The sequence below is a fragment of the Cebus imitator genome, unplaced genomic scaffold (genome assembly GCF_001604975.1).
Source record: "Cebus imitator isolate Cc_AM_T3 unplaced genomic scaffold, Cebus_imitator-1.0 Scaffold346, whole genome shotgun sequence".
Lineage (NCBI taxonomy): Eukaryota > Metazoa > Chordata > Mammalia > Primates > Cebidae > Cebus > Cebus imitator.
The window spans coordinates 269,452-280,942 of record NW_016107661.1 but is presented as its reverse complement, the minus strand read 5'-3'; the positions used below and the strand labels follow the sequence as shown (position 1 = coordinate 280,942).

Genomic DNA, 11,491 nt, shown 5'->3' with positions numbered 1-11,491 from the left:
CCACCATGCCCAGCTAATTTTTTGTATTTTTAGTAGAGACGGGGTTTCACCATGTTGACCAGGATGGTCTCAATCTCTTGACCTCGTGATCCACCCGCCTCGGCCTCCCAAAGTGCTGGGATTACAGGCTTGAGCCACCGCGCCCGGCCGTATTTGAATCTTAAGTGCGTCTCTTGTAAGCATCATATAGTAGTTAGGTCATGTTTTATTGTTTGTCTTTGAGATGGAGTCTCACTCTGTTGCCCAGGCTGAATGGCAATAGTGTGATCTCAGCTCACTCAGCCTCCGCCTCCCAGGTTCAAGCGATTCTCCTGCCTCAGCCTCCTGAGTACCTGGGACTACAAGCACTTGCCACCATGTCCAGCTAATTTTTTGTATTTTTAGTAGAGACGTGGTTTCACTGTGTTACTACTAAAACAGTGATGAGGTCAGGATGATCTTGATCTTCTGACCTCATGATCTTCCCCCCTTGGCCTCCCAAAGGGTTGGGATCACAGGTGTGAGCTATTAGGCCCAGTTTTTTTTTTTTTTTTAATCTATTCTGCCAATCTCTGCTTTTTTGTGGTAAAATACACATAATATTAAAGTATAAAAATTAAAAATATTTTAGTACTAAAATATTAAAATATAAAAATACAAACAAAAATTAGCTAGGCATGGTGCCAATCACTTGTAATTCCAGCTACTCAGGAGGCTGAGGCACGAGAATCACTTGAACCTGGGAGGCAGAGCTTGCAGTGGGCAGAGATTGCACCACTGCACTCCAGCCCGGATGACAGAGTGAGACCCCGTCTCAAAAAAATAAAAATAAAATGAACAATTTGATGGCATTTGGTATGTGCATCACTATCTAATTCCAAGACATTTCATTCTTCTAAAAGGAAATCCTGTCCCTGTTAGCAGTTACTCTCTGTTCCCCTCTTCCAGAGCTCCCGGAAACCACTAATCTACTGTCTCTATGAAATATATGGATTACGCCTTTAGATGAAATGTCCAGAATAAGCAAATCCGTAAGACAGAAAGCAGATTAGTGGTTGCCAGGGGTTTCAGGGAGGAGGATTAACTGGGGGAAATAGGGTTTCCTTTCGGGGCGATGGCTTAGAACTAGATAGAGGTGTCTACACAACAATGTCAATGTAACATGTGCCACCAAATTTCCATTAATTCGGTGTTTAATGTTCACTTTTAAATGGCTGATTTGGTCCAGGCATGGTGGCTCACGCCTGTAATCCCAGCACTTTGGGAGGCTGAGGTGGGCGGATCACGTGAGGTTCGGAGTTCAAGACCAGCCTGACCAATATGGTGAAACCCTGTCTCTAAAAAAACAAGAAAGAAAAGAAAGAAAGAAAAAAACAATAAATGGCTGATTTTATGTTAGGTCAATTTCCCCTCTATTTATTTATTAATTTATCCCTATTTTTTGTTGTACTTTGGGCTCTGGGGTACATGTGCACATCCTGCAGGATTGCTGCATAGGTATATACATGCCATGGTGGTTTGCTCCATCCCTCCCTATTTACTTTTAATTTAGTCTTTTGAGACGGAGTCTTGCTCTGCCAGGCTGGAGTGCAGTGGCATCATCTCTGCTCACTGCAACATACACCTCCCAGGTTCAAGCCATTCTCCTGCCTCAGCCTCCTGAGTTGCTGGGTTGACAGGTGCCCACCACCATGCCCAGCTATTTTTTTTTATTTTCAGTAGAGACGGAGTTTCACTATGTTGGTCAGGCTGGTCTCAAATGCCTGACCTTGTGCTCCACCCGCCTCAGCCTCCCAAAGTGCTGGGATTACAGGTGTGAGCCACCGCACCTGGCCAAATTATTATTATTATTTTTAGACATAGGGTCTTCCTCTGTCCCCCAGGCTTGAGCCACTGTTTACAGGCATGAGCCACTGTGCCCGGCTTATTTTCCCTTTCTTATTCCTTCTTGGGCTGCCAGTAATTGAGCACTGTCCATGTGCTGGTGGGATTAGCAGGACTCAGCAGTCACAGGTAGGCCAGGGTCAGGGGCCCTGCCTCAGATCACAGCTCCCTTGCCCACTGGCTGCTGGGCCTTTAGCAAATCAGTGAGCTCCTCTAAGCATCAGTTTCCTCACCTAGAAGACAGAAGAAATGCCTCTTTGCTGCTCCTCATGGGACTGGTTCTTGTAGGTTCTCGCTTGTGTCTGTCTATCACCCCTGATGGGCCGGGCGTGCCTGTTCACCGTGACTACCCTGGTACCTCTCACATGGTAGCTCCTCCAGGCTTTTTTTAGAAATTGAGGTGAGAAGGCCAGGTACAGTGGCTCATGCCTTTAATCCCAGCATTTTGAGAAGCTGAGGTGGGTGAATCACGAGTTCAGGAGATCGAGACCATCCTGGCTAACAGGGTAAAACCTCGTCTCTACTAAAAATACAAAAAAATTAGCCAGGCATGGTGGCACATGCCTGTAGTCCCAGCCACTCAGGAGGCTGAGGTAGGAGAATCGCTTGAACGCTTGAACCCGGGAGGCAGAGGTTGTAGTGAGCTGAGATCGTGCCACTGCACTCCAGCCTGGGCAACAGAGGGATACTCCATCTCAAAAAAAAAAAGAAAGAAAGAAAGAAAAGAAAGAAGGAAGGAAGGAAGGAAGGAAAGAAGGAAGGAAGAAGGAAGGAAGGAAGGAGGAAGGAAAGAAAAGAAAAGAAAGAGAAAGAAAGAAAGAAGAAAAGAAAGAAAGAAAGAAAGATAGAAAGAAATTAATTAATTGGGATGAGGCTGAGCATGGTGGCTCACGCCTGTAACCCCAGCACTTTGGGAGGCCAAAGCAGGAGGATCACTTGAGCCTAGGAGTTTGAGACCAGCCTAGACAACATAGGGAGACCCCGTCTCTATAAAGAATACAAAAATTAGCCAGGTACAGTGGTGCACAACTGTGGTCCCAGCTACTTGGGAAGCTGAGGTGGGAGGATTGCTTGAGTCTTGGAGGTCAAAGTTACAGTGGCTGTGATTAAGTCACTGCACTCCAGCCTCGGTGACAGAGTGAGATCCTGTCTCAAAAAAAAAAAAAAAAAATTGCAGTGAAATTCACCTAATGTACAATTAGCTGTTTTTAAGTGAACAATTCAGTGGCATTTAGTACATCAGTGAGGTTGTACAACCATCACCTCCATCTAGGTTGAAAACATTTTCATCACCCCAAAAGGAAACTCTGTCTCCACAAAGCAATTACTCCTCATTCTCTCCTCCTCCCAGCACCTGGCAACCACTTTCTGTCTCCATGGATTTGCCTATTCTGGACATTTTGTATAAATGGAATCATATACTAGATGGCCTTGTGTATCTGGCTCCTTTGCAATACTTGAGGGAGGCTGCAAGCTTGGCACTTTGATTGTGCCTGACTCCAAAGCCTACTTCTTCCCACTCTGCATAAGGGAACGGCCCATTGTAGGGGAATAAGGAACAAGATGCCCAGGAGAGGACAGGGAGCAGTGGCTCATGCTTGTCATCCCAGCACTTTGGGAGGCCGAAGCGGGCGGATCACTTGAGGTCAGGAGTTCGAGACCAGCCTGGCCAACATGATGAAACCCCAACTCTACTAAAAATAAAAAATTGGCTGGATGTGGTGGCATGCGCCTGTAACCCAGCAACTAAGGAGGCTGAGGCAGAAGAATCACTTGAACCCAGGAGGCGGAGGCTGCAGTGAGCCAAGACTGCACCACAGCACTCCAGCCTGGGTGGCAGATCAAGACTCCATCTCAAAAAAAAAAAAAAAAAAAAAGACGCCTCTGGAGAGAGTAAGGGGTGCGGAGGGGAAAGGAAGCGTCTGGCAGCTGGGGACGTACCTTGGCGAGGGCTTCATCGTGAGCCTCCACTGTCTTCCGGAGCTTGATCAGATGCCACAGGTCCTGGGCGGGCCGGCCAGTGCCCTGGCTGCCTTCCAGCAGCTGGGCAGTAGAGGGCAGGTCCTTCAGCAGGGCCAGCTGGTTCTCTATCTTGTCGAGGCGGCTAACTACGTGGTCGAAGACATTGCTGAGCCTCTTCATGGGGTTGAGGATGGGCTGGGCGTCTCCTTCCCTGGGCACTATGACCACCTGTGAGGGCTGCAGGAAGTCCTCGTCCCCCGAGAGGACCTTCTGGAGCTCAGCCATGTGGATGTGCTCCAAGATGCCCTGCAGCAGGAGGTGCAGGGCCTTGAAGTTCAGCACCCCGCACTGTGGGATGGCAATGTTGGCCAGCTCGGTAAACGTGACCGAGAAGCTCATCCTGCCGTCAGTGGGGCTAGGGTTCTCGGAGTCCTTGAGGACAAGGGGTAGCTTTCAGTGGTCCCAAGACTACACGGACTGGTCCTCAGAGGCTTGGGGAGGTGGCGGGTCACAGCAGTCACAGAGGACTCTTTGTTCTGGCTAGAGCTCGGATCAGAGTCTCTGGTTGCCAGGAGATCAGAGAATGTGGTGAAGCGGGCGCACTTCCAAGTCTGGAGTGGGCAGGGTGTTCCCAGGTGAGCCTCACCCAGAATAGGTGCTCAGTTAATAGTGCATGAATGTTTGAATAGCTGATGGCAGCCTCTTCATTCATGCCCTCTGGTGATGTAAGACTGGTAAACTTTTGCTAGAAGCGCATAGAGAAGGGATGGAGAGGCAGCTCCCTTCTCATAATTCTCTCAACTCTAGGAAGAAGACAGGTTTCTTGGAGTTAGGAAGATCCCACGAAGGGATAAGAATCTGAAGTACTGGCCAGATGGGTGCGGTGGCTCATACCTATAATCCCAGGACTTTGGGAGGCAAAGGTGGGTTGCTTAAAGCCAGGAGTTTGAGAGTAGCCTGGGCAACATAGTGAGACCCTGTGTCTACAATATATATATATATATATATTTTTTTTTTTTTTTAGAAGGGGTCTTGCTCTGTTACCAGGCTGGAGTGCAGTGGTGCAATCTCGGCTCACTGAAACCTCCTCCTCCTAGGTTCAAGCAATTCTCCTGCCTCAGCCTCCCGAGTAGCTGGGACTACAGATGTGTGCCACCGAGCCCAGCTAATTTTTGTATTTTTAGTAGAGATAGAGTTTCACCATGTTGGCCAGGATGATCTTGATCTCTTGACCTTGTGATCCACCTGCCTCAGCCTCCCAAAGTGCAGGGATTACAGGCATGAGCCACCACGCCCAGCCAAGAAAAATTTTTTTAAGTTTTTTTTTTTGAGAAGCACTCTGTATTTCTTCTATTATATTAGCAAATACACATAAGGACAATTTAAAAACAGATTATTATACCCAGGAAACATATGTCAGAATTACCTATGGAGGTTTTTAAAAACTCTTTTAAGTCCAGGCCTGATGCTTGGAGAAGGCTGCAAAGTGGATCAGGACCTGAGTATTTCTAAAAAGCTCTTGAGGCAGCTCTGAGGTTTCTTTCCAGTTGAATCACTGACTTTAGGTCGACTGGGATACTTTGTTTTTTTGGGCTATTTTTGGGGGTGTGGGAAGCTCTTCTCGCAGATTTACTAGGAGTGGTGAAGAACTTGGTGTCTGGCTTTTTAGGAGTCTGTCTCACATCTTTTTTCCCCAGCGAAGGACTTTTTTTTCCTTCCCTGCCTCTTCTTTGATTTTTGGCTTCTTTCCTGGGCCTTTCTCTGGGGTCTCAGACTCTGTAGTTTTTGGGGTCTCAGATGCTAGCAAGGCCTTTCTTTTTATTTATTTATTTATTTAATTTTTTTATAGATATGGGGTTTCACCATGTTGGCCAGGTTGGTCTCGAACTCCTGACCTCAGGTGATCCACCCACCTTGGCCTCCCAAAGTGCTGGGATTACAGGCGTGAGCCACTGTGCCCAGCCAAGGCCTTTCTTTTCTTCTCATGAAATGTGTTGGGATTAGGACTCTTTGTTGGAGACTTCTTTCCTGTGGCATGTTTTTGAATCTCTGCATTTTCAGTAGCTGGAGTTTTTCCTTTTGGGACCAGCTATGGAATTTCATCTTCAGATTCATTTGTCACTTTAACTTGGGCTTTTCCTTTGCCATGTTTTTTCTTCCCGTGCTCTGGGGTCTGTTCTCGCTCAGATTCAGGTTTCTTCACTGTAGTGTTACACATTGAGGTGCCATATCGTCTTTACTAAGGACTGATGAGACCTGCCAGCCTGCTGCCTCTTCTTTCTGTTTTTGTTCCTTTCCTTTTGCTTTTCAAGATTTTTTCCTCTTCATTTTCTCCTTGCTGCTTTTTTCTTATTGTTAAGCATAATTTTTTTGGTGGCTTCATCCCAATTGCTGACAAACAAGGAGAAGATGGGAAGGGCAGCTGATTTCTCAGTTTTCACAAACAGGAGTTTCACACTGTCCCACTTCTCTGGCAGTTTTTCTGAAAGTCCTTTGGTGACAGAAACAATGTTTTCAATGATGTGCTCAATTTGCATTCCAATGTGATGGATGCATATAGCACGGCAAGACCCACTTTTAGAAATGTTTAAGGCCGGGCATGGTGGCTCACGCCTGTAATCCAAGCACTCTGGAGGCCAAGGTGGGTGGATCACCTGAGGTCGGGAGTTCAAGACCAGCCTGACCAATATGGTGAAACCCCATCTTTAGAAAAAAAAAAAAAGAAAGAAAGAAAGAAATGTTTAAGACTGTTCTACCTATACAATCATTGATCTCTCTTGATAAATTCTTGGACAGAAGGTTTACAGATACTGGAACTTACTTTCTTTGATAGAAATGTTTCCCAGTGAGTGAGGATAAGAGCCGCCTAATTCTGGCATCAGTAAGGATGAAGTCAAAAGCACTCAGAAGGCAGAGCTTGGCTTCAAAGGCTTTATATTTCTTCTTTAGAGTTTGGAGGGGAATAATCTGAGAAATGGTTATAATTCCATGCTTGTTTAAAAGATTTCTGTAAGTGTTACAGCTCTTTTAGAATTTGTCTAGCAGGCTTTCCAGTTTTTGACAGAAAGCCCCTTTATTTAAAAAAAAAAATTTTTTTTTAAAAAGCTTTCTATAGAACTGTCTTTTCAGGGGTTGAATTGGGTTCATCCTTCGTAAATAAACAGATGCCTTCTAAATCTGATCGGATACCATGAGGCAAGGACAATCTGACCCTCAGTTCTTTACTCGGAATTTTACATAATACCACCATTAAAATAAATTTTCATTCTCATTCAAAAGCAACTCATAATCATTCTTCCTGGACTTTCCATGTGTCAAGAGAGCATCCACTGCCTTTCTAACCTGCTCTTTGTCCAGCGGCTTCTGAGCTGTCAGGGTCACTGGAGCCCAGGTGCAGGTTGCAGTCACGACATAGAGGCCAAGTTCTCCCTTTTGTTTTCACATCATGAAGATGAACATGCTGATTTCTGCGGCACACCTTTTTTTTTTTTTGAGGTGGATGTAGGGTCCAGCCCTACAGGGTCCTGTGAACTCCTCCCTGCTGGTGTGGAGACGAGAAACTGTGAAAATAAAGACACAAGACACAGACAGAGAAGAGAAAGTTTGGGCTCAGGGGTCCACTGCCAACCAAAATTCGGAGTCCGGCAGTGGCCCGAGTGCCTGGACACTCTGACTTTTATTAAGTACAAAACAGGAGGCAGGGAGCGTAGGGTGAGGTAACGGTGGTCAGTGATAGGGTCAGGTAAATCACGTGTCTTGGAGACAGGGGCTCAGGATTTTCAAGAAGCCAAGGCGAGGAGAAAACCTAAGGCATCAGCACTTTTTTCATACTTGTCAAGAAATAACAAGGTCACTAAGATTTATGTAACTATTACTAACTTTTATCCTTTGAGAAAGAGAGGAACCAGGTGCAGAAGCAGAATATGAAAGTAGACATGGAACGTGACCGCTGAAGCACAGCATTGCAAAGACACAATTAACCCCTGGATGTCTGCAGGCCTCCCTGACAGCCGTCAAGACTACCACAAAAGCTTGGAAGAGCGGAATTTTCTCGTAACTCCCCCAAGGAAGAAGACGTCTCAGCCATCTTGGATATCTCCTTCCCTAGCTGGCTAAACAGCGGGCACTTTCCCAGCACTGGTGCTGCCGCACAGCCGAGGCACCCTCCAGCAACCCTTATGCAGGCGTCACAGAGGGCTTAAAGTGTCTTGCCTTAGGGTCACTTCTTTTTCCAATGCCACTTCAGTCCCATACTTCTTGACCTGAGATTTATTAGTAAGATTAAAGATTATATGATTATATATATATATGTTGTATATTTATAATTACATGTGAATAGCTATGTGATTATTTATAATTATATATATAGGAATAACTAACTATATCTCAAATTCTTTCCTAATTCTATATTTATATGAGAGCAGACTGAGGCCTCAGACCCTTGCCTTGGCTCCTGCGGGATTCCCCGCCAACAGTCGGAGTCTCTCTGTATCACCTAGGCTGGAGTGCAGTGGCTCAATCTTGGCTCACTGAAACCTCCACCTCCCTGGTTCAAGGTATTCTCCTGCCTCAGCTTCCTGAGTAGCTGGGATTAGAGGAATGCACCACCACACCCAGCTAATTTTTGTATTTTTAGTAGAGACGCGGTTTCACCATGTTGGCCAGGATGGTCTCGATTTCTTGACCTAGTGATCCACCTGCTTCGGTCTCCCAAAGTGCTGAGATTACAGGTGTGCGCCACCACGCACAGCCACAAAAATTTTTTTTAATTAGCTGGTTGTGCAGGTGTATATCTGTAGTCCCAGCTACTCAGGAGGCTAGGGTGGGAGGAACACTTGAAGCCAGGAGTTTGAGGCTGTAGTGAGCTATGATTGTGCCACTGCACTTAGCCTGGGCAACAGAGTGAGACCTTGTTTAAAAAAAAAAAAAAGAAAGAAAAGAAAAAAGAATCTGAAGAGCTAACTTCATTTCTGGACACATCCAAAGGCTCCCTGCAGTGTTCCATTTGGGTGTGTGTGTGTGTGACAAAGTCTCTCTCTGTCACCCAGGCTGGAGTGCAGTGGTGTAATCTCAGCTCACTATGACCTCTGCCTCCTGGGTTCAAACAATTCTCCTGCCTCAGCCTCCTGAGGATTATAGGCACACGTCACCATGTCTGGCTAATTTTAGTAAAGGCAGGGTTTCACCACGTTGGTCAGGCTGGTCTCAAACTCCTGACCTCGTGATCCACCTGCCTTGGCCTCCCAAAGTGCAGGGATTACAGGTGTGAGCCACTGTGCCCCAGCCAACTTTCACAGATAGAAAACTGAGCAGAATGACATATATATAAAAGAGTTCAGCCGGGCACGATGGCTCATGCCTGTAATCCCAGCAATCTGAGGGGCCGAGGCGGGTGGATCACAAAGTCAGGAGTTCAAGACAAGACTGGCCAACATGGTGAAACCCTGTCTCTGCTAAAAAATACAAAAATTAGCTGGGCATGGTGGCTCATGCCTGTAATCCCAGCTACTTGGGAGGCTGAGGTAGGAGAATTGCTTGAACTGGGACCTGGGAGGCAGAGGTTGCAGTGGACCGAGATCGCACCACTGCACTCCAGCCTGGGCTACAGAGGGAGAGTCCATCTCAAAAACAAACAAACAAACAAACAAAAACAAAAAAAAGGTTCATGCTGTTTGAAACCATTGCTTAAAAAAGTCCCAAAACTGCAGCCATAAAAAAGAATGAGTTCATGTCCTTTGCAGGGACATGGATGAAGTTGGAAAACATCATCCTCAGCAAACTAACACAGGAAGAGAAAACCAAACACCGAATATTCTCACTGATAAGTGGGAGTTGAACAATGAGAACACATGAACCCGGGGAGGGGGAACATCACACACAGCGGCCTGTAGGGGGGTGGGGGGCAAGGGGAGGGAGAGCATTAGGACAAATACCTAATGCATGTGGGGCTTAAAACCTGGATGACTGGTTGAGAGGTGCAGCAAGCCACTATGGCACATGCATACCTATGTAACAAATCTGTACATTCAGAACACGTATCCCAGAAATTAAAGTTAAAAAAAAGGCTGGGCATGGTGGCTCATGCCTGTAATCCCAGCACTTTGGGAGGCTGAGGCAGGCCATCACCTAAGGTCGGTAGTTCAAGACCAGCCTGACCAATATGGAGAAACCCCGTCTCTACTAAAAATACAAAATTAGTCAGGCATGGTGGTGCGTGCTTGAAGTCCCAACTACTTGGGAGGGTGATGCAGCAGAATCACTTGAGCCCGGGAGGCGGAGGTTGCAGTGAGCTGAGATCGTACCATTGCACTTCAGCCTGGGCAACAAGAGCGAAAATCTGTCTAAAAAAAAAAAAAGTCCCCAAATGGAGAAAACAAATCTTAGGTATTGGAGGTGAGGGGAGTGGTGACTCTTACCTCATGCTTGGAAGGAAGCATGAAGCCGAGTTGCAGGGAGTTGGCACACTGGTATGGTCAGTTTGGGAAAATTCATCAAGCTATTCGCTCCTAATACGAGCACTTTTTTTTGAGAAAGGGTCTCACTGTCAGCCAGGCTGGAGTGCAGTGGTGCGATCATAGCTCATGCAACCTCAAACACCTGAGTTCCAGCAATCCTCCTGCCTCAACCTCCGAGTAGCCAGAACTATAGGTGTGCATCACCTCTCCTGTCTAATTATTTTTATTTTTATTATTGTGGAGATGGGGGTCTCACCATGTTGGCCAGGTTGGTCTCAAACTCCTAGTCTCAGGCGATCCTCTGGCCTCAGCCTCCCAAAGTGCTGGGATTACAGGCATGAGCCACCATACTCAACCCCAGCACTTTTCTGTATCAGAAGTTTGGGACTCTGCAACAATTCAAACAAATTAAGAGGTCCACAACATGAATTCCATTTGGGTTGCTGGCTCAGCTCTAGTGGGCTCCTTCCCAGTTCTTGCTGCATATAAAGAAAGATTTTTGCAAACAAAAAAAACTCGCCTGAATATAACAGCTTCTTCTCTCACTTCACTGTTTGCTGATTCATACCCATGCCAGGAGAGCAGCTTGGGCAGTGAGCAGCACCCTCAGGCTAGAACCACAAGACCTGAGGTCTGCTGGGCATGGGCTGTGCGACCCTGAGCCTGTGCCTTAAACCCTCCATGTAGCTTTAGGAGCTGGAGGTAGACATCTCCAGTTTCCTTGTCAAGATGAAGGGAGGTAAAGAGCATGGCATGGTACCCACCACAAAGTGCTCACTCACATTAGCTGCATCTCCCAAAATGAGTACATAATTTTGTTTAGGCTTTCAAGGCAATAATGCATCAGCTTGATGCTGGAGAGGGGGCAAAGGAGGAAGCAGAGGACATGGGAGGAGAGAGGTATCTCCTCAGACCAGTCAGTCTTTGCCCTGAGGCGCAGAACTGTATTCAAAATGCCCTCGGGTTTTGCATTACAAAAATTGCTGTAATCCCAGCACTGTGGCTGGGAGGCTGAGGTGGGTGGATCACCTGAGGTTAGTAGTTTGAGACCAACTTGGCCAACATGGTGAAACGCTGGTCTCTACTAAAAATATAAAAATTAGCTGGGTGTGGTGGTGAGCACCTGTAATCCCAGCTACTGAGAAGGCTGAAGCAGGAGAATTGCCTGAGCCTAGGAGGCAGAGGCTGCAGTGAGCAGAGATCATGCCATT

General features: G+C 46.6%; 1 protein-coding gene, 1 non-coding gene and 1 pseudogene across 2 annotated transcripts in view; 1 reads left to right on the top strand and 2 right to left on the bottom strand.

Annotated features, from left to right (window-relative positions):
- The window catches only part of CUNH16orf96 (chromosome unknown C16orf96 homolog), a 50,049-nt gene extending 45,432 nt beyond the window's left edge, over positions 1-4,617 (bottom strand). The window contains exon 1 of the mRNA XM_017505974.2: positions 3,805-4,617. Coding sequence (XP_017361463.1) covers positions 3,805-4,224 — 420 coding nt within the window. The 5' untranslated portion in view covers positions 4,225-4,617. The remainder of the gene's footprint in view (positions 1-3,804) is intronic.
- A 573-nt stretch (positions 4,618-5,190) lies between these two features.
- Positions 5,191-11,491, bottom strand: part of LOC108287521 — a 38,874-nt pseudogene continuing 32,573 nt past the window's right edge.
- Positions 6,837-6,898, top strand: LOC119467892. The gene has a single exon (XR_005196527.1). It is a non-coding gene; the product is annotated as a U7 small nuclear RNA (small nuclear RNA).